We start from the raw sequence: 22,897 nt of genomic DNA, 5'->3' as shown, positions 1-22,897 counted from the left end.
TATATATATATATATATATATATATATATATATATATATATATTGTGTGTGTGTGTGTGTGTGTATATTAAGGTAAAACCAAGTTGTTTACTAACCATTTTTTGTTTTTGTAGATATTTGAGATTGGTGAGTATTTTCATAACCATTTACAAACTACATGAGGTTTTATAGTTAAAACATATAGGCAAAACACTGTTGGCTTCCAGTGGCTTCTGATGATGCATTGGGATTTTATGAATGCAAATGATGTGTTTGTGCATATATTGGGATATTTATTTGTGTTTATCTTCTGTCCTGTATCTTATATACTTCCAAACACTTCAAATATAGTGTGTGTTAGTAAATGCAAGACTATTGATGAAATCCAGCATAACACTGTATGATAACGCTTCAGATGACTGTTCTAGGGCCTACAGCTAATCAATCTGTCAGATTCTGGAGTGCTTTACGGGTCTAAAGAAAAATATAAATGATAAATGATCTTAAATAAAACAAATACATTTATAGAAATGGTGTAAAGGTATATAACTTTACTCACATGGGAAATGGAGGCCACGTGAATGGTTTGTGAGCACAATTAAATGCACACAGCATCACATATCATCTGATAATTGTAAGAAATAAGTCCAAAAGGCAGCTGACTGTGTAAAGCCACATAAAACAAAACAAAAATACGATGAATATGCCGAGATCAGTGGCTAATCTGCCGGATTCAGCTGAGGTGAAGTGACTGCGACCAGCGAGACCTAGCTGTCACTGAAGTGGCCACGGCCTTAATTATGCAAACTTAATATAACCTAATATAAAGGAAACGGATGAGTTATAAAAAAATTCACCCCCCTCACAGTTGTCATAGAGGGTAATAATAGCTATACGAACCAAAATCTTTCTTTGTACCAGGCTGTAAACACCTTTTTTTTTCTGTTGTAAAGTTGGCCATTCTAACAGTGGGCTCAATTGCAATTTGCTCTATTATGGAGCCAGGACTAGCGGAATTTTGATAAATTGCAGTTTCAGTTACTTCCGTATTTACTTCCCGAGGGGGAGCGGGAGGTTGCCGCTTGGTAACACTACATGAATGCAAAATGGCAAACTGCAAAACGACATTGGTTTTGTCAATAATTTTACCGATGACACTCCAGGAGCAAAAGAAATGGCCAACGGATTTCTTTGTGTGAGGTGAAAACAAGATTTTCTTTTTCAGGCCATTTTTCGAAATAATGATGCACTCAAACAGTGCTAAAACAATCCGCGAGCACCTCTATAGATTTTTTATATAAACACTTTGTACAATATTTTTTTTTTTTTTCAGTTTGCAGATCACAACAGATTACACAGTTATAGAATAACCATCATGTAGACACAGCAAACATTTTACACCCTATTCTCCCTCCCATCAACCTGTTCCCTAAAAAAACAAAAACAAGAAGAACAACAACAAAAATGGGGGGTGGCATGTTTAAATCAGGTAAAGAGTGTTTCCTAAGTCTATGTTTAGACCATGATACTACCCTACTCACTCAGAGCTTGTTCTTGTTGTAGCAGACTGCCAACATTTTCATTGTACTTTAGGAAGTTACTAAAAGGTCTCCAGATATCTTTAAACACATTTTTTCCATTGATATATGTACACCATTTCTTTATTCCACTTTCTAATTTTAGGATCATTTATCTGCGGGCACCTCTTGACTCCACAAACTTGAATGTATGGTTTTTGCATTAAAATGTGGCTTTTTTTCTAAAAAAAGAGATTGGCTAAATATTCAAATTTCATAATTTTTGACAGCTCTTGCTCAATTTTATTTCTATTATCCTTTACTCTATTGAACTGGTATGTTTTATTTGTTGTAGCTTTTATTATTCATTTAATCTTCACTTTTTTGAGTGAAGGTTTTGGCCTGTTTCTCAGTTTTCGTCTCTTAATGTGCTTTATACACACTATCTTTAAATTCAAGGACACTATGGGTGGTCTGCTGACCAAGAGAAGCTTTTTTTTCTGTTTTGTAAGGATCTCAGATGTAAGGATCCCCACATGAGACCATTGTCAGCTGGTGGAATTACTTTTGTGGGCTGTTTTGCAAACAGTCATCATTAAATCATTTGCGACCAGCAGCATTTGCACAGCCTGACTCGCTCAAGTAAGATCTTTATGATCTATATAGCAAGCTGGGAATTTTTGTGCCAGATGATGATCTCCATACATCAGAATCTAGCTGGAACGCTCTTGTTGGGCGTTTTGCTGTGAGGAAGGGTTGGGTTAAACTTACACAATAAGATCTCTTCTAACAGCCAAGAAAAGCCCACTGTATCCATCACAGATGTTATGTGTGTCGACTCGTTTTCTGTGCGAGCACTGACTTTTGCTCTTAGTTTCTTGGAACTGATGAATCTGATCTGTTGTAGTGTTAAAAGAGGAGGATTTGATATGCAAGTCATCTAATATTTTTTTCTTCTTTTTTTTTTAAGAAACGGCTCACCCAAAAATCTTAACAAAACCATTTGATTTGTTTCCTTTCTACACAAAAGCAGAAGTTTTTAGACGTTGAGTGCTTTTTACTTTATTTACTTTATATTAAACATAAATAAAGACAATGTACTGAAATAATAACCCTCCGCCCTTTTAAATTCACATTAAAAGTATATTACGGTAGTATTTGTGCCTCTTAAAATAGCAGTAATCATCTCATAATAACTAAATAAGTGTAATTAAATTCATGAGTGTTGGAACCATTGTATGTGGGTGGGACAAGACCCACCCATTTTAAGACGGTCATATTGGACATATTCACTTTTACCATCCCTGATCTAATTGTTGAAAACATAAAGCACTTTTTAGCATATTGGTCGTAGCACAAGTGCAACCCTATGTTGCCCTATATCATACATAACCCCATGTTACCCCATATTACACAACCCTATGTTATTGACCTTATTCCTCAATGCGGAAGTGTGCGCGTTTTTGCGATTTGTTTTAGAACTTCCGATTCAGTTGCCTATGGGATAAATGACTAGGAATAATAAACGGCAAAAAACTGTCAAACTACTTGGTCTACAAACAAGTGTTTGCATCACAATACAGACAAAGTAAAATAATATAATAAGAAAATATCAGTTTGCAACATCAAGCAGCAAAACGAGCTGTTTTTAACGTTTGAAAATGAATGGAAGTGAATGAGAGCGGAAGTTTCGAGCCAAAATGATTCAAATGGCTGCGCCCACTCGTACGCGGAGAATAAGGTGAATAGTGCTGCACAATGTATCATTTTAGCATTGATATCGCAATATGTGCATTAGCAATAGTCACATCGCAGGATCTGCAATGTTGAATTGGGATTACAGTTGACCAGAAGCCGCAGTTCAGAACATGAGATTTGTGGAGTCATTTTTCCATAAATAATGGAGCAAAAGTTGATCATTTCCATGTGTTTTTAAGTCCTGTGACTGTGTGACTAGATCAAGAACGCTTATGGCATTCAAGTACAAGGAATTGTACCGCTTGCAAGTTTAAAAAAAAATATTTGATTGAATTATTTGTACAATGAAGACCATGCAGTGCTATTTTATATTTGATTATTCAATTCCTGTACCTAAATAGCTATTTAAGCTATTGAAACTGTATTCATATTGCAATATATATCGCAGAAAACCAAAATATTGCAATGTCAGAGTTTTCCAATATCCTGCAGCCATACTATGTTACTCTATATTGTATTCTAAATGTTACCTTATGTAATACCCTATATTCCCAAGTTTTTTGAAGCAGTGTGAGATAAACAGACTATATTTTCCTTTATTTTCGTTATTTACGTTCAATCTTGTGTGTGCAGTGGTTTGCCAATAAGAACTTCTTCTGTCTTTTCGCTTTTAGATTCTGTTAATAATACTTGAACTTTTAGTTAGTCTAATAGTTTTTGCAGTGGTGGTATCAATGGGGAAATATGAAACATCATTGGTTTTTGACATATCCATTACATTAACCTTCTTTGTAAATACTACATGGTCCTATAGGCATAGGTCGGTATAGGATTTTGATGGAATTATAATGTTTGTATAAAATATCACGGTTTCACAGTATTTTTTTGTTATTTATTTTTTTAAATGTCTGTGTAAAAAGCAACTTTTCCACTATTTTTCTCAATTATATTTCATTTTAAAAAACATTTCAAATAAGTAGTTAAAGTAATTAACAGTAAACATGTCAAACTAAATCAGAGATGCCCAATGTTGGCCCATTGTTACATTTGATTTGGCCCACTGTCCTATCTGAGAGGAGAATGATGGAGAGGGCTGGGGCGAATGCCTTTAACACAGAGATCATCATTTCTAATTTGACGTAACCTTTTTTGTTTATTTTATTGCTTTTATTTAGAGCAAACTGAAATGAAATGTTTCAATTAAATGTTGTAAATAAAACTTACTTTATTTTAAAATGTAAATACTGTCAGTCGACGGATAGAGAATTATGCAGAAGACATCAGTGGCAAATCAAGGCAATAAAAATACTTAAAGCAATGTTTTCTAGTCATTGTTAAACATTATTAAATAAATTAGGAAATTACCCATTGCTAATATTTTCCTTCGACCTCAATCAAGTTTGGTTTGTTTTTTTTTTTGGCTTCATAAGAAAATTTTAGGCTCCCCCGGTTTAAATAGTTAAAATAAATCATTGACTTCTAGGTTCCTCATTAGTTTCAAAAACACAGATTTATTTACAACTTAAAAAGGCACCAGTAGCTTTTTATGTGGAGGGTCATTTTCTGCTGGAGATACTGTTTCCCTAAAAATTTATAAAAAAATGTGTTAAAAAACTACTTGTGTATGCCGTTGCAGTTTTAAAACCTTGACTTTTCCAAACCACGGTAAACCTTGAAACCGGTTATCGTCCTGTGCCTACTCAAAAACAACAAATGAAGAGTTTAGATGCAAAAACCCCTAAATGCCGTCTGAAATTTTCCTCTAAAATTAGTATTTCATCTGGCTCCTCTGTGTATGTTCAGTAAAATCATTTATAAGGCAAAGAATAAGTCTTTTTCTTGGTGTATAAAGTAAAATAATTCAACATAAACAAAGGAGGTTGAGAAAAATGAAAATTTTTTAGGGAAATTTCAGACGGCACCCTTTTCTTACGATGCTAGATTGTTAATTCAGCTTGATTCAGCAGGATCAAATATTAATTGACCAGTAAAAGAAAACAATCCTTATATTTGATTGTAGTGTACACTGTACAATCAGTATTTGATTGTACAGTACTCCGCATAATTAAGTACAGCCTATTTTAAAAACTAATATTTTTAGCCATTTCTCAGTGAATATATGTATTTTGGTGCATCTAAACAAAACAGATTTATTAAACAAATATATTTATTAAAATATTTTAGTCACCAAACATATTTAGAAATTGAAATATAATACAAATATATTCAAGCAAAATGTTGCATAAAAAATTACAACCTACAAAATTTCTACCACATTTTTACTTTATTTTGCTTTTCTTAATATGCTCCAGATTTGGCTTCAGTACTGACTAATTGAATGAATATGTGCAGATATAATATTACAAAGCTTCCTATTAAAAATATGAATTTAAAAGAAAGATTTGTATGGGTTGTACTCGTATATGCTGAGCATCGTATTTAAACAGAACAAGACACCTTGACTTAATGACATGTACCTAAAATTCAGAACATGAAATATAGGCGTTTTCCTTCCCAACTGGACAGCTTATATGTCTTCACTCAAAAGAAAATCAGGACTGTTTTGGAACAATCAAACATTGATTACAGAGTTTTCATTTGAGGGATTAACTGTCCATATTTTCTGATTTCAACATAAGTTATGTAAATGCTTTTCATGGTTAATAAAATACCACTCACCAGCAGGACTAACAATCTAGCATCGTAAGAAAATAGATATAACAGAGATGTTTATATCAGATGTTTTGTTGATCAACACGTCCTTCAGTAGGTTTGCTTATGTTAAGGAATCTAGATTCCTTCATGTTTTTATCCCAGTGGAATGAGTTGTCATTTTGTATGCGTGAGGAATGGCGATACGGTGAGATCTTTGTGCAGAAGGACACTACAGAGTAGTTGTGAAGTGTTAACGGACACCAGTGTGGTCTCGTAGCATGGTCTTCATTTCAGCAGGGCTGGGATCAGCTCGATTGTTTTGTTTTTTTTTCTTCTACAAGGGTTTCTGGCGGTCAGAGTATTGCTCAATCTTGCCCAACTGGGTTTAGGAGAAAGGAAATCCGATACGGCCTCTGTGTGTTTGCCTGACGCTGCGCGGTACACTGTAGAGAAGATCTGCAGAAAACGTCTGCTTGCTTGCTAGAACAAATCCTCATCTGATGTCTCCAAAATAGTTGGATTAGAAACTAGAACATGGAAGTGTTTTCCGAATAATAACGGCTTCCTGTTTTTTTCTGCCCTTGTTTTTTTTCTTCCAGATTTTTCTGTTTTGTACATACATTGTTTTGTATATACTGTATATGATGAGCTCGGTGGGCGTCGAACGAGCCCGGGGCACTCGGGACAAAGCGCTGCCCACTACCACACAGACCACACAACCACAGAAACAGCTTCAGGTGAGTAAACAACATCATATGGAAATGTATGCTAAGTTAGGAGAAAAACGTAATGCTTCTACTGTTTCTCCTTCATGACCGTACTCTTCTGGATATTGTATGGGATGCAGTATGTTAGACTTGACCTCCTAATTTCCGCAGGCTGCGTTTACATAAGACACTCTTGCATTAAATAACAGCTTAACAGAGCACAATGGGAAACAGTATGATGTGGTGCTAAGCCAAACTTCTATACATGATGGGAGGCTCGAAAAAACCCAGCAAGACATGTGTTTTGCTTTAAGAAGGCATGAACTTTGTAAGAGGGAAGATGCTGCCTGTCTTTTAATTAAAACATACTGAAATAACAAGGCATGTGAATAGAAAACTCCAAGAAAGATTAGTCATCTCCACAAATTGATTAGTCAGTAGATTAGTCACTATTTGTTTTTATGACAAAATAATTGCAATGCTTTGTTTGTACCATATTTGTTTTTATAACCGTTAAGGTTTTAGACTTGATATTTCACATTTTAATTTCGGAGATGACTCTAGTCCATCTGTAAAGTCATGATGTCTTGTTAAAAAAGTAGTGCTGTTTGACATGTTTCTTGTTGCATAATGTCACATGCTGTTTATGAAGGTAGAAGGCTGTTTACTGTATATACTGCGCAGTTTGCTTGTAGGAAATTCTACTCTGGGAGATGCATGAAATTCACACGCATTCCTGTCTGTAATCTCCACCATCCTGTTTATTAAAGGTGATAAGCTGGGAAAAAATTATTACAAAAAATTCGTTAATTCAAATGGTTGGTTCAAAAATACAGATTAATTTAGAAATAAAACATGTTAGTGTGCTTGACTTTAAATGTTTTTGCACAGACTAATCGTGTATATGACATCATAGTGACCAGAAAAGATTAGATTGCAAACAATTCCACATGCTTTTAAACTGCCCTTGTTGTACTTTAATGTCATACAACTATCGGTCTGCACAGTGCTGCTTCAGGTCAAGACATCTGAAGGCTGATTTATACCAAAGTCCCTTTAAGGCAAGTCATTTTACTTAGTGGCCATCTTTGAAATGTCTCTCGGGTAGTGTGCTCGGGCATTCTGTTTAAATGGGAAAACATCAAAATCTCCAAAACTTTGCTAAGCTTACGATTAGATTACATATTTGAAATTACCAATAAAGCAACAACTGTCTCTTAAGTTTAGTTTCTAAATGTCCGAATTAAACAAAATCAACATATTTTCAGGTTGCCAAAGCTAATGCGCATGCGCACTCGAAAGGAACGAGATCACGACACCAACCTCATTTATGGCCGTTCTACATATTATCATCCTCTGGATGATACTTCGTCAGATCGCACTGCTCTTCTGAAGTAATCCACAACTTGTTCTTGATGGTGAATCTCCTCCAGAAATGACAGCGACTCTTTGTTTACAAGTTTGTAGGTGTTTGAGTAGTTGCTGCTTTCATGTGATGTGCGTTTGACAGGACAGACTGTATCTTATGTTCGTTTTATACAGATTACAAAACCAAAAAACTGTTGTTTTCAAGTGCACTTGGTTCATTTAAACATAGAGATTTTAAGCTTTATGTGGATATAGTTCTAATGTCTGTGAATCAAGTATTTGCTGAGATTCTAGAGTTTTTGTTGACCACCAAACTGTCGTAAAAACACGCATCTGGTCCGAGCTTTTCCCCTGGAGAAACGTCAGTCCATAACAATAGCGACGGCTCCTGTACTAGTAGGCTGGGCTTCATTCGCCATATTGACTGTTACACTTTTCCCCATTCAAAACAATGCAAGTGACACATCTTGTGTATTCTACAGTCTTTGTTTATACTTGATGCTTTTGCAAGTTTGATTGTTTGGAGACAAGAAATATGATGTCAACACAGTATTGGAGGAAGTTCACTTTGAGTGCGTGCATCCCCTATTTTAGCTGATGGTATACACAGCACTTTTTGAAGCATCTCATATGACTCCGCATGCGAAGGTTCGAGACTTTGAGCTGAGTCTGGCCAATCTGAGTGACAAGCTTTTAACAGCTTTGAGGAGAAACGAAATGTATATTTTGTGCACAGGTTGTCTAAGTCTATCTTAATAAACTGTTATATTTATATATATGTAGTGAGTTTGGATGTATAGAATGCAGCCTAAATTAACCACAAGTATACCAAAAGCTCAAATTTTCACCATTCATTCATTTTTTTTTGGCTTAGTCCCTTTATTAATCTGGGGTCGCCACAGCGGAATGAACCACCAACTTATCTAGCATATGTTTTACGCAGCAGATGCCCTTCCACCAGCAACCCATCACTGGGAAACATCCATACACACTCATTCACACACATACACTACAGACAATTTAGCCTATGCACCTATACCTATTCACCCATACCATGTCTTTGGACTGTGGGGGAAAACTGAGCACCCGGAGGAAACCCACACGAACACAGGGAGAACATGCAAACTCCACACAGAAATGCCAACTGACCCAGCTGGGCTAGAACCAGCGACCTTCTTGCTGTGAGGTGATTGTGCTACCCCAAATTTTCACCAGTGCGCTCCAAATGTCCTTACAACCTATTCATTTGATAAATGATTAAATGCATTCATTCAGCAACTCCACATGAAAACAACAGCTTCACCACTGTTTTGTCATGACAATTACTCTGAGTTGTTACATATAATAGTACAATTGTGAGTGCATCAAGTATGAAAGCCTCGGCATCTTGTGGCTGTGTGCATGCAGTCAGCAGGCGATTGCACAGCAGAGCCAGGCGAAAGTATAAATCCTGCTTAACACCAAGACACAGTGTCTTTATGAATGGATCATTGAAACATATCCCGACCCACTGAGTTATAAACGATTAGTCCAGGAACAAAACACCACAGTGTGTACAAAGCATTCGAAGCACATGTTTTGCTCCAGCTCTGTTGTATAAAATCAATATCACATTTGCGATTACATTAATGTGCTGATATTCAGGAAAACCTTGCTTGTTTAGCCATAACTTGAATTTTAGAGTTGTTTTAAGGGCTGTATCCAGTCTAAACATCTGTACTAGAGGTGTTTATCTATTTTAAGACTGACAGTTCACACGTTTACCATATTATTGTTAAAAATGAATACTGCTTATTTTGATATTCACAGTGTTTTCTTCAATTGCAGGCTACAGCCGAACAGATCCGCCTGGCCCAGATGATCTATGACAAGAACGATGCAGATTTCGAGGACAAAGTGAAACAGGTACAAGAAGCTCCCTTCCGTCAAGTGAAATGAGATTTAATCTCTTCTATTAACCCCAGCGACGTTCATATTTGCTCGCAGTTAATGGAGGTTACAGGGAAGAACCAAGACGATTGCATGGTTGCTCTTCACGACTGTAATGAGGACGTCAACAGAGCCATCAACTTCCTGCTCGAGGGAACATCTGATGCGGTAAAAGTCACATTTAACGGATGCACCTGTGGTCTAGACTACTTAGCAGGCAAAATAACTCATGATAAGTTATTTTAAAAGGAGAAGTAGAAATGGTTTTCATCATAATTGTTGTTGCTAATGTCAACTGCTTTGTGGCAAAGCAAGCCTGACTTTGATGTGTGTAGTTTTTAGCTTAACAATGAACATACCATAGTGTTTAATGTCCTGATTTAAATGTGATTGACAATAATCTGCTTCAGAGATAAAGCGTCTTGTAACTATTGTTGTAGTGATATTCGAGAGGCCTCTGCTTATAGACTGGGATTTGTTCGAATGATTTCTGGGAATGAAACTCCGAAATAGAAACTGGGTCACTTCTGTAGTGTTGATCAGAAGGTAATCCTGTGTTATAACAGACCTCTGTCACGATACGGGCTCCTCAATGTCCTTTGTCTGTAATGAGGGTTCAGTGGCGATGATTAGCAAACCTGTTTTGAAATCCTTTACGTAAAACATCGATACCCAACACCTGGTGTATTATGTTATTTTAGGTAGGTAGATGGGTATTTTGGCTAGCTCATCTCTCGATTGTCTTGTAGACCTCTTGGGAAACGGTGGGGAAAAAGAAAAGTCTCGGGAAGGACGGCCCCTCCTCTGAGAGTAAGGAAAACAAGGAAAATAGGGAGAAGAAAGAGAGGGAAAGCAGCAAGGGTCGTGGAGGGCCGAGCCGCCGGGGCCGAGGGACCAGTCGCAACAGGCCTGGTGAGTGTGTTGGTGTGTGATTTTTATTTATTTATTATTGTTAGTTTTATAAATGTATTGTGTTTACATTGTAGTTTTGCTTATATTCAGCAGTAATATTCAGGCAATACTAAAGTGTAGTTTTTTTTTTTTGTCACCACCTGTGCTTGTGACCTATTTTCTTTCATTTACACAGCCATTTCCCTGACAGAAAGCCTAGTCACAGCCATGAATTTGCATGAGGGAATTTTTTTCAGACTGTTTTTATTTATGTGTGCTAGATCCATTTCACATGTGTTTTATATACTTCCACTGACACTACCTAGTGAGTTTCTACATCAAATAACACACCATATCTATATTTAGGACTTGTTTTCCTCTAGTTGAGTGTCAGTAGGGATGCAACGATCAACAGATTGCGCTATTAACTGGGATTTAATTCGTCATGGTTAATTAATCGTATAGGCTTTTCTACACCCTGTTTCTGCATGGTTATATGCCGTATGCATGCACACTAGATAAACTGTGGCTGAGCCTGAGGGCCATTTACATTTGCAAGTTCGTTATTTCTTTTCTTGCACGCATATTGGGAGCGACGCACACATGGCACGGCTCGCTGGCGCTTTTCAGGCGCTCCTAGTAGAATGGCACGAGTACACCACAAGTCAGGTGACAAGATCTGACCGTTCAGCTTCATACTTTGTATGTAATACATACATTTATACTCCAAAGAGAGAAAAAAAAATACAAAATGAAAATACCAAATAAGTTCATAACCAGTGTTGGGTAAGTTACTTTAAAAAAGTAATAGATTACAAATTACTGACTACTACTGGAAAACATTACTAATTACTACTTGTAAAAAGTAATCAGATTACTAATTACTTTATTTTAAAGTTACTTTTAAAACATAAAATATACCTGTAAAATACAGAAATAAACTGCATCTCTTTCAGTAATTTAATATTCACTGAAAAACATTACAATGTGTTGATCTCAGCAGCTTGACATATTTAAAATACTTAAAGAATTCGCCTAAAACTTAAAATCTCTCATCATTCACTTTTTTCAAACCTGTTTGTCTTTTTGTTTGTCTTGTTTTTTTGTTTTTTTTTCAAAAGAAGGATTTAGAAGAACTGGAAACCTGTAACCGTTGTAGCACATCCATAGTATGCAAAAGCACTGCAGTGTATGGGTGTTCTGTGTTTGTCTGAGGTAATTAATCTACTGATTTGTGTAAATTCCATACAAAGCATGAAGCTGATCGGTCAGTTCTTGTCGCATGACTTTTCACTGCTTTTCATCTGGTGCACCTGGAAAATGCGAGCGTACACAATATGAGCTCCAAATATGTGTGCGCAAGCCGCGTGCCTGCATTCGAAATAACAGTATTGCGCATGCAAAAGACGTGATATGTGAACGGCCCCATAAGCAGCTGCGCTTCTCTTCACATTCAGAAGATACCTTCACTCCCGGTCCTGCACAAAATCCAATTTAGAGTTGGACCACTATGTTTTTGGGCCCCAGTATCCTTTTTGGCGATGAGTATTTCCTAGAGTGCTTTCAATTCAAGTGCTTGAAGAAGTTGCTGTCCGAGTTAAAAGCAGTCGAAACTTTTTTAGAGGCTGGACATAGACTGAATTTCACAGGATTATTTTTGTTTTTACGCTCAATGAAATCAATGTAATGTCTGCATTTCCACTTGAAGAAGCAACCGCTCTCGACAGCAACCATTTTAGCTCTCATTCTCTGTCAATTTGAAAGCACATGCTTATTAAATGACAACAGAAAACGTGATTCAAAAGAAGCATTTTTTTCTCCTAAAAACAATATTTGTACCATAAGTAACACAATTACATTGCGTTTAGTTACTGTAATCAAATTACAAACAGATATATAATGTCATTCGTTACATTACTGCGTTCCTTAATAATGTAATTGGAATACAGTAACCTGTTAGTGGAACGCGTTACACCCAACTCTGTTTATAATAAAGTTGATCAAAAGTTCCCGTCAGACAGAGGTTCAGCATCCATTGGCTACATTTTGTTCTCTTTAAAAGGGAAATACTTTGCTAATATGATGCTTATATTTACATTAGACAAATACTTTTTATTTATTCTTATTTTTATTTATTTATTCATTTATTTATTGTTCTGAATTTATTTTCAGCTTAAAATTATTACTTTTGTTTAAATTCCAAAAACTTTGGAAGTCCAAAAAGAAATGGACTGTTTGTTTTTTATCATTATCATGTACTGTATTATGTAGTTATTAAGCAGCAATAAATAACACTTTAAAATATTAAAGTTTTTATATTAAAGTAAATAATATTAAAGAGGAGTTTTTATGTGATTTACTAAACTAGAAGTGTTTTGAAATTAATGAATTTATAATAATCATGATAACCGTGATTATTCCTCAGACTATAATCGTACAGCCACAATCTATAATCGCTTCATTCATATGTGTGAGTAGGTTCTAAAAGGCTCATCCTTGATCTGTTATTTATATAGCAAGGACTGAAGAGAATGGTGTGGATCCTGCTCCTGTGGAGAGAGGTGCTGACCGCGGGCGTAGAGGAAGAGGGAGAGGTAAACACACACTCAGTGTAAACATGTCTCTGTCTTTCACATCAGTTAAGCTTATTAGCAGCGTTTACAACTACACTTGCAAATTCTATCATTTGTATTTTCTGTATTAGTTGAGCGCCAGTGTAATTATGCTCTTGTCCATCAGACACGGTTAGATGTTGTTGTTTTTAACAGTAGAGTGACAGACAACCTAGACTAAACAAGTGTTTTAAACTGAAATTACATTGTTACTCATAGCAGATGATTTGACATCTAACAGTCACTGTTGTTTTATTGCTGAGCACAGTGCTTTGATGTCTGTAGTGCTGGTGCTTTAAAGGAAATGAATTAGCTTTTAGCCCACTAACAGCCTGACAGTTATAGCAGCTATAGGCTGTCAACACTGCATTAAAACCTTCTCTGAGTAGTCGCATCTTCTCTATTGAAGCTCTAAAGATCTTCAAAATGCAATACTTAGAAAAAATATAACCATTGGTTAACTTGTAGGAACTCATAGGTCAATCTAGAGCTTACGATATTTGATTTGATCTCATTCTTCAGTGTCTGGAGGTAGAGGCAGAGGTCGGGCTCCAGCTACCAGCAGGTTTACAGCACAGGGCATGGGGTGAGAATCTTTTATGTGCTGTTATAACTAAGGAACAATCTTATGTTAATCTCATACCACAGCCACCTAAGATCTCTGTTTGTTCTTTTCCAGGACCTTTAACCCTGCAGACTACACCACCGACAGTGGGACATCGAACTCGCACGCTGATGTGTGGGAGACAGGGGCCAATGACACTACAGATGGGACAGGTGAGATACGGCCTTATATTACATACAACTTATTTCCCCACAATCCTTTGGCCCGCTCATCTCTTTTCTTTTTCTGACACATTCTGTTCAGTGGCATGGCAGAACACTCTGGACGAGTGGGCAGCTGAAGACTGGAGTGAAGATGTGAGTGTGAGTCACGCTCTATTATTAACCTCCTGTGCATTATGGGATTTGCCAAGCTTGAAATTAATAAGCCTGAAAAGACATGGTATATGCAGATATGAGAAAAGTTCAAACTATAGTAAACAAATGATGATAAATATTTTATTGAATTTTAAATATTTTATTGTTATAATATTCAAGGACAGGGGTCTCAAATGGCGGGGGGCCATTTCAGTGACTGACTATTCATAGGAGGGCCGTTTTAACATTCAAGTACAAGAAAAAAAGTGGAAACCTGACATAATTGATGCATCTTAGGACAACAAACATAATGTTTATATTTCAAGCATTACCTGTCACCATTGATAATGCAAATCAGCATGTTTACCATGTCACACATCAGCTGCTGAAATATGCATGTGGTTGTTGTGTGTGTGTGGTGGAGTGTTAGAGTAACATCCACAGAGTATATGCAGTCAAAACTTGAGGTTTTTGTTTCTTGTTGTACATATTGAAGGGTGATTTTCAATTGCTATGAAAATACTACAAATAATAATAATTATTATTATTCTGCCCCAACCAATTGTATTGTCCCAATAGCGCAAGAACAGCAGAAAGCAGTTTGGGTAACTTAAGTGACTTTACTGCCAATTGTTCTTCTCAATATCTTTCTTCTTTTGTAAAAGTACAACAAAAAAGTGAAAAGTATGTTTATATTCACATTTACTTTAACAAGTTCAATTTAACTAGCAGTACAATTTTACTAATGTACATAGTTTTTATGCAAATCTTAAGTACATGAGAAAAATCTTTTAAATGAGACCATTTGAATCTAATATTAGCAAAATTATCATATTAATACCACCAGCATAACGTGTAAGCCATGAAGAAGTATATATACAACAAAAACAGGTTGTACGAAACTGAAAATAAGCAAACGACCCTTGAATATTTACAAATATAGATAGAGCTTTTGTAAAAAAAGAGCAATTACGGACATATATTTTAAAACAGCCACAGACAGAAAACGCATGTGTGTTAGAAAATGAAAGTAAAACTAATCTGAATGCAGGACAATAAATGTTGACTAGGTGGCGGGTCAAAATCACAAGTGGCTAGAGCCGACTGCACAACAGTAATAGAGGTTCCAAAATATATGTTTTGGTGGGCTGAATCTCCTTATATTTTTGACGCTGGAGGGAGGAGGAGGGGGGCCCGCAGTTTAAGACCCCGGTTAAAGGAAAACACAACCTAATATACAAATACTCTCCATTGAACGTGTACACATAGACATCACATATATACTTTATAACTGCAGGTTAACTATGCTTATAATAACTTTAACTGTTAAAAGCTATTTGTTATTAGTTAAAGTTATTATTGATTAATAAAGTTATGGTAACTACAACCTTAACTTTTCTGATTTTGATTATTATACAGTAATGTGCACATTTTGTAAAGCTACTTTGAAACAATAATACTTGAATTTAGTTTAATATAATCATTTAATTATATTATTACTAAATATTATTATACTTTTTTCTTTATTATTTGTATGAATTTGCACTATAATCATTGTGTTCATTTAGTGTATTACAACTAGGGTTGTCAAAATACTGGAATTCGATACCAATCGGCACTGAAATTGTAAAAACGTCCAAACATCAGATACAGGCACACTGGATCGATTTAAAGCCACGATTTATCAGCAGATTCCTCGTATGTCAGCTTATAGACAAACCAGCTGATCAACGTGACTTCAAAACGCTCCAGAGTCCCTGCATCTGTGGTTACACTAAGTAAACAGTGGTGAGTTAGGTGAACTGATGACCTTCACGGCCAATCCGGTCATTTCTGTTGAGCACGTGAGCACAATTGGAAATCAGTGCTGTTTACGAACATGCTCCACAGTGCTTAAATGTTTGCAGGAAAGGAACGTTTTTAAAATACCAGTACCGATTGGTATGGAATTCCAGCATTGTGACAACCCTAATTTCTACCACTAAATAAAAACACTAACTGGCCCTTTTTATATATCTCCAAAGCTCTCCGAGACCAAAGTGTTCACTTCCTCTTGTGCACCTCCAACTGAGAACCACATCACACCTGGCCAAAGGTAATACATTTAGATCTTCTCATTTTATAAGTTTGAGTTCAGCAAAGGCTAACTTTGAGAAAACTATTCTTTATTTTCAATCATGTGATTGTTGCATCTTGATAATGATGCTTTGTGCTTATTTAACTGACCGAATTGTGTGTTTTGTTGCAGCCTGGATCTGTCTACTCTGCTGCAGAAGCCTGTGGACCGAGAGGAGGTGGGAGGTCTCAAGGCCGTGGGCTCCTCTCAGGGGCTCGGCCACAGTCTGGTCTTCACCAACTCCCACCACCAGCCTGCTCGAAATGGAGGCACACCTGCTGGCTCCAACAGCTACACACACGCCACCCTGGTGAGACAATCCACAGGCCTGATTTATAGCACATACAGAGCTGCTTTCCTGCAGCATGAATCGCAGTGACCCATGTGAATGTTGTTGCTATGCTATGTTTTTTTTTATTTCTATTTAATTTCTCTTTCTAGTTAGTTGTGTACCATTAGTGTGTGTATATTAATATCTGAATGGGTTTTCTGATGACACCTTGCTTTTGTCTTTCTTTAGTCCTCTGTTTTGGGTTCTGGTTTTGGAGAGCTGGGTGGTCCAAAACTCGGGCAGACGGCTGGGCAGCAAATACTGGAACAGCTGAAGGGGCCTGGTCTTGGGCAGCTTACCTCCCAGCCCTCTAGCACAGGGACCAACTGCACCCCTGTAGGGGGGCTGGTGGGGACGGGGATGTCTGTCCCCTCCTCCTCCTGGGACATCAAACCTCCTGGAACACAGAGCTCCACTTCGCTCCCCTCCCAATTCAGTCGTAAGTGTTGCAGTTCTTTTAAACTAGTTCATACTTGAAAACATTGTTGCTCTGCAATGAACACACCTAAACGGTTCACATCAAACATTTGTACTCAATTTCATTTTTTAAATGATTTTATAGGTTGTTTTCACATGATACTGATGCCTCGTGAAATTCAGATGAAGGGCAGGAAGTGGTTCTTCTTCATTCTTGTTTTATGTTTAAAATTGTTTAAATCGGCCAAAATAAGAAATGTTGAACCGCTTTTATGGACTTTAGCTTTATAAAGGGGAGAAAGTTCAAGAAACTGGCTGAAAAACGGAAGAAAAGGTGGTATGTAATAAACATTTATTCAATACATCCATGTGTACAAACTTTTTTTTGTACGTAATAATTTGACATCACTAATAAATATTATATACAGGCCTAGCTTTGTGTATAAATATGTTAATGTGTTATATAAAAATCAGATACAAACACCACCACACTTCAGGAGAATGTACATAATGTACCCTGCCATGCAATCGCTGTAATGAAATCTCAGTCTTGTTTTGCAATAATCCAAGTCTTCACTGGTGTTTTGTGAGAATAAACAACTGTAATCGAACATCGAGTAAATGTTTGTTGATGGTAAGTTCATTGACAAAACAAAAAAGAAATGCAACCCTTGCGACAAAACTAGACGGTTATTATTGTGGAGCACTTCTTTTGCCCCTTACAAAAATATATCAATAATAATGTAGACTATACGTCCACGCTTTTGTATGCTTTCATCTGTTATTTCATGATGTATGGAAAATATCCCCATGGGGAAAAACAGTAATAATACAGTAAACATGTTTTTGAACTACTTAATAAAGTGTATAATGCGTAAAACTCATTGTTAATGAATACTACAGAATACTGTAGCATAGTAAACTGATCAACTGTAATAAAGTTAGTGTAAACTGTGGTGCATTATAGTGTAGAAAACTGAAGCCTATTAAATAATTTATTACTAGAGTTGTGTTGTACCACAACAACAATAAAATGACTATGATAGTTTAATTCAAGTAATTATCTATAGTATGCTTTCAAACACTAGTATTTATTATTGTATTTTTTATGTAACGTAATTACACATTATCTACTGCATAGATGACAGGCAAATATATTTTAGTTCAGTAGAAAAATCGGCTCTCTTCATGATATAAGAATCATATCCCACATATGATGTGGTTATTTTCTATTTAAATCTCCTTTGAAATATGGTATAAATCGCAAAAATACAGACTTTCCTTTGTCTCCCATTCAGATTTTAACTTCCCTCCATCTGAATTTTGCACGTCATCAGAACCACGTGATTGCAAACAACCTATTATAATTGTCATTAATTAATCAACAACCAGTGAGTAGCACACATTGTAAATCACAAAATAAAAGCTAATAATAATAGTAATAATAATAATAGCAACAATAATAAAAGTAAGAAATACTAACTAACTAAAAATAACACACACACACACACACACACACACACACACACACACACACACACACACACACACACACACACACAGGTAATATATTCATCATAACACAATGGAGAAAAATGGATTTTTTAAAATGTAAATCAGCACAAATATAATTTTGTTTATTTATACATTTTAAAATAACCAGTTAATTACTAAGAACTTCTTAACACTACATGTAAAGCATTTTCACTTTGTGCACTGCAGGAGAGTTTCAAATGCAGCCAGAGCCATCTTTGGTGCTAAGCCAACTGGCCCAGCGGCAGCAGGGATCCGTGACCCACACAGGGCCTCTTGCCAGGCAGCCCAGCCCTCCCCCTCTGAGTACCCCATCGACTGCCCCGGGCACACTGGAAGCCTTTCCGAAAGCGCCAGAACCTTCTCAGCACCGTGACGGGCCCTCGATGGCCCCCTCACAGACAGGCGACTCTCAGGGCAGCAGCACACAGCAGCGGCAGATAAAGACTCAAAAGCGACGGATACCTCCCACTTCCAAGGTGACCTGACATTTGAAACACAAACATGCACTGTAAGATTGTATGATGAGCATGCTGTTACCTGCTACAGTTTGTTGATAAGCATATATTAAATTACCTTCACAATCTATTTTACTGTCAGGGTTCATTGAAATTTTCAGTCCAAAATGTTGTGGGACAGAGCTTAAAGGGCCCTGTCTCAGCAGGGTGTTTTCACACCTCTAGTTTGAGAAAAAAAAAATCAGGAAAGTGGGTGTGTCTAGCTCTGTTTAGGCTGGAGTGGCGAAAGAGGGAAGGATTTGCATGAAAAGGGGAGTTTCTGTTCGAGCACATGCTGATTTTCACAGAGGCAAAACAACACAGAGAGGCAGGGGAGAAAGACAGTGACTATGTTTACATGGACATCAGTAATCAAATTATTTGTGGACTTTAGCTGCAGTTTGGCACTTTCACTTCCATTCAGGAACATTTCATGCATGCCCCCAGTGACAAACAAGAAATTAGATGCGAGGAACTGCTGGAAGAGTGTTGTTTTAATGGAATGTTTGATACCGCACACCGTATGGGGGAAAAAAAAATTCTCAATAACTTAGATGCGCACTCGGTAGGTAGTGTCAAAACAGCCGTTTGTGTTTAGACTATCCTGTCACAAAATGCAGCGAAAATCCTACATGACAGTAATTGTTTGATTAAGGTGTTTACATTCTGAGAGCAGCATTTACAATGGATCTTTCAGTCTATAATATTGTAGAGATATTAACGCACTGTAAATAGTAACTAAATCATTTTGACTAAGGTATGTCTTTAAAAACTGGAAGAGTACTGCTGACGATAGAAACTAACTTTGCCATCTGAATAAACATAAACAAAGAACACTGATCACACACTTACCTAGTCTGTAGAGACAGGACAATCAACACGAACTGGAACCGCGTCTTTTTTAAAAGGAGACTAGCGTCAAATCCGGATTTCACTGTTTCCAGATGCAAAAAGATCTCTGGTAAAAAAAAAAGTTCCTTATAAACGTATTTTTATGTCGCGTGTTAGCAGACCACTGTAATCCACGTGTGAGTCCAGCTGTGCGCTCATAGTGGGAATTGAAAACAAAACCTTCGTTGCAGCACATTTATAAACAACACTGATGACCCATGTCTCCAAACTATTTTTCTTCTTCAACTTGTTTTAATTATGGTTGGCAACACAACGTGGCGTCTCTCTGCCGTCTGAACATTGTAACAGGTAAAAACAGTCTTCAATGCTATCATGCATATTAATGAAGATTCATCTCATACATAATAAAGCACGCTGATTGTTTCGAACCAAGTCTTTCTGATGAATTAAGCCTGAAAACTCAAAGACTTCACATTGCACCGGCCGCTACAAACATCCAGTCTCCAGGCTGGAATTCACACAATGATCTCATCGCCGTTACGTAGCTTCTAAATTTCTTTTTAAACCAAATGAACGAATTTGCTCGAAAATAACCAAGTTTCACATTTTAGTGTAATATTTGTGTCCTAATAGGTTTTTTAGCAACGTGGGACATGTATATGACTATCAGCACCTCAAAAAAAATGTGTCTTGGTGTTTCGCAACCGTTTAGTGTTATCCATCGGGAGCTAAATTGTGTTGTGTAAACTGGTAGATGACAGAGTGAAGGAGAAAGCAAGTTAATTTAGAAGAAAATGCACAGACGAGTTGCTCCTGAACCTGTTTTAGGAAATTGCTTGAATTTTTTTGTCAATTTTGTTTATTTTTTCCAAAATTGTATGTATTAATTGATGGATCACATTATTATTTTTGTGTGAGTTTACTCCTGTTTAAAATACGGTGTGTGTGCGGGCTTTGGACAATGCAATTTTTTTTTTTTTGAAAGATGTTTCTTTTATAATAATAATAATAATAATATAACTTTTCTATTGAATTTTCTGCCAATGTGATTTTTAAATATCATTCTTATGTGGTTATTTGGTGCTAGAGAAACGTTCATCAATGTGAAAACCACATCAGATAAAATAAAACAGATTTTTATTTATTTATTTATTTATTTTATTTATTTTGAAGCTTGGTTTTGGACCAGTCCAGTTCTTGCTAAATAAAATGTAAAACGTCATAATGACCTCATAAAGAAAGGGTCATTGACCATGTTAATGATCAAAATAATAAAATTGATGTTTTATCAGCATTTACTGCCTGTATTCACATGCTTGTCTATGTGCGCATCCAGATCCCCGCGTCTGCAGTAGAGATGCCCGGCTCAGCAGATGTGTCTGGTCTCAATGTGCAGTTTGGTGCCCTGGACTTCGGTTCAGAATCTGCCCTGCCGGACTTCAGCCAGTCGGAGAACTGCAGCAGCGAACCCATAAGAGAGACTGCAGTAGTTTCTCAGTCACAAAGCAGCCTTTACTCTAAACCAATCAGGTCAGTCTGGGTTACAATTTTGCTATAATGAACACATAATAGTGCTTGGTGAAGTCTAAATTGAATTGAAGTGCTTTTTCTTTTTCTTTGAGCAGTGGACATCTTGTTTTGCTGATGTTCCTAAATCTCTCAGCGCATGTCTTTCTTTAGCTTTAAAAAAACAACAACTCTCCATTCTGCATGCTAATCTGTTTCCCATGATCTCACCTGCAGTGAATCTCTGAGCAGTCCGGTCCCTTTGCTGCTGCCTCTGGCCTCTTCTGACAGCATCTACCCCTCTCCCTCGGTCCCTCTCCCCAGCCTCGCCCCGTCCCACAGCACCCCCAGCTCGGCCACAGCCCCCTCGTCCTCCTCTTCCTCCTCTTCCTCGTCCGCTGCGTCATCGGCGGGGAACAGCTTTGATTGCGGTGTGGCTCCTCACTCAAGACTGACCTTTTCTCAGAGCAAGGAGCCTTCTGGACCTGTGACGGTGGGTGCAATTTAAGATCCTTCAGCTGTAGAGCAGTGAAAAATTAACACTTGAATATTCAGTTTATAGTACGGCTGCATGATATTGGGGGAATAAAACGTACATTGCTATAATATATTGCAATATTTCACAAGATTACTTGAATAGTTCGATTGGGGGAAAAAAAGAATAGTTTTCAATTAATTGGATAAAAAATAAAAGATTTTGTGTGGGAGTGCATCTGCATAAAATATAGGAAACATATTACAAGCAAAGATGAAGACAGTGTAGCAAATATAAAAATGAAGCAGTCTAACATTATTTACTTAAAAATAAACTAATCAAATATACAATAAAGCTGTATAGTCTTACAATACAATAAAGCTGTATATAAATATATATAAATAATTGATTCAATGCACTTTGCTTGCATCTCTGACAGAACGGTTTCAATGGTGCGAGGACCTCTGCTGCTTTAGACAGTAAGTCAAACACTTAACTTTCATTTTGTGAATTACTTATGCACTTTATCTGCTTTTTTTGCGCAATATATGACACTCATGTCTTCTCCATCAGCCACATCGAGTTCCTCCACTCCAAAACAAGAGTCTCCCTCTCTGGTCAGCAGCACAAGTGTTGCCCCTTCTGCCCCATCCTCATTGTTGCCCTCTTCTGTTACACCACACAGCTCTGCTCTGCCCAGCCTGGCATCTGAGCTGTCCTCCGCCAGTTTACCTCCGCTCAGCAGGTACTTTTGTGTACTACTAGAGGGCCCATATTCACAAAGCATCTTATATTCACAAAGTAACTCATAACTTGTCCATTTAAAGGAATAGTTCACTCAAAAATAAAAAATCTGTTGCCATTTGCTCGCCCTACAATTGTTCAAAACCTAT

At 36.9% G+C, this 22,897-nt stretch overlaps 1 protein-coding gene across 4 annotated transcripts in view; it reads left to right on the top strand.

Annotated features, from left to right (window-relative positions):
* Nucleotides 1-22,897, top strand: part of ubap2a (ubiquitin associated protein 2a) — a 36,796-nt gene that overhangs the window by 2,704 nt on the left and 11,195 nt on the right. For 2 of the 4 annotated variants that reach the window (XM_056445996.1, XM_056445995.1), the window contains exons 2-17: nt 6,449-6,586; nt 9,752-9,829; nt 9,911-10,021; nt 10,603-10,765; nt 13,261-13,338; nt 13,879-13,942; nt 14,036-14,133; nt 14,225-14,277; nt 16,302-16,372; nt 16,526-16,703; nt 16,914-17,163; nt 18,864-19,153; nt 21,360-21,553; nt 21,767-22,022; nt 22,444-22,483; nt 22,578-22,749. In XM_056445996.1, coding sequence (XP_056301971.1) covers nt 6,491-6,586; nt 9,752-9,829; nt 9,911-10,021; nt 10,603-10,765; nt 13,261-13,338; nt 13,879-13,942; nt 14,036-14,133; nt 14,225-14,277; nt 16,302-16,372; nt 16,526-16,703; nt 16,914-17,163; nt 18,864-19,153; nt 21,360-21,553; nt 21,767-22,022; nt 22,444-22,483; nt 22,578-22,749 — 2,192 coding nt within the window. In that variant the 5' untranslated portion in view covers nt 6,449-6,490. Of the gene's footprint in view, nt 1-6,448; nt 6,587-9,751; nt 9,830-9,910; nt 10,022-10,602; nt 10,766-13,260; nt 13,339-13,878; nt 13,943-14,035; nt 14,134-14,224; nt 14,284-16,301; nt 16,373-16,525; nt 16,704-16,913; nt 17,164-18,863; nt 19,154-21,359; nt 21,554-21,766; nt 22,023-22,443; nt 22,484-22,577; nt 22,750-22,897 lie in introns of all 4 variants that reach the window. The other 2 variants (XM_056445994.1, XM_056445993.1) reach the window with 1 other exon arrangement.

This window comes from Danio aesculapii, chromosome 21 (assembly GCF_903798145.1).
Source record: "Danio aesculapii chromosome 21, fDanAes4.1, whole genome shotgun sequence".
Classification (NCBI taxonomy): Eukaryota; Metazoa; Chordata; class Actinopteri; order Cypriniformes; family Danionidae; genus Danio; species Danio aesculapii.
This window is presented reverse-complemented; position numbering and strand designations above follow the sequence as displayed.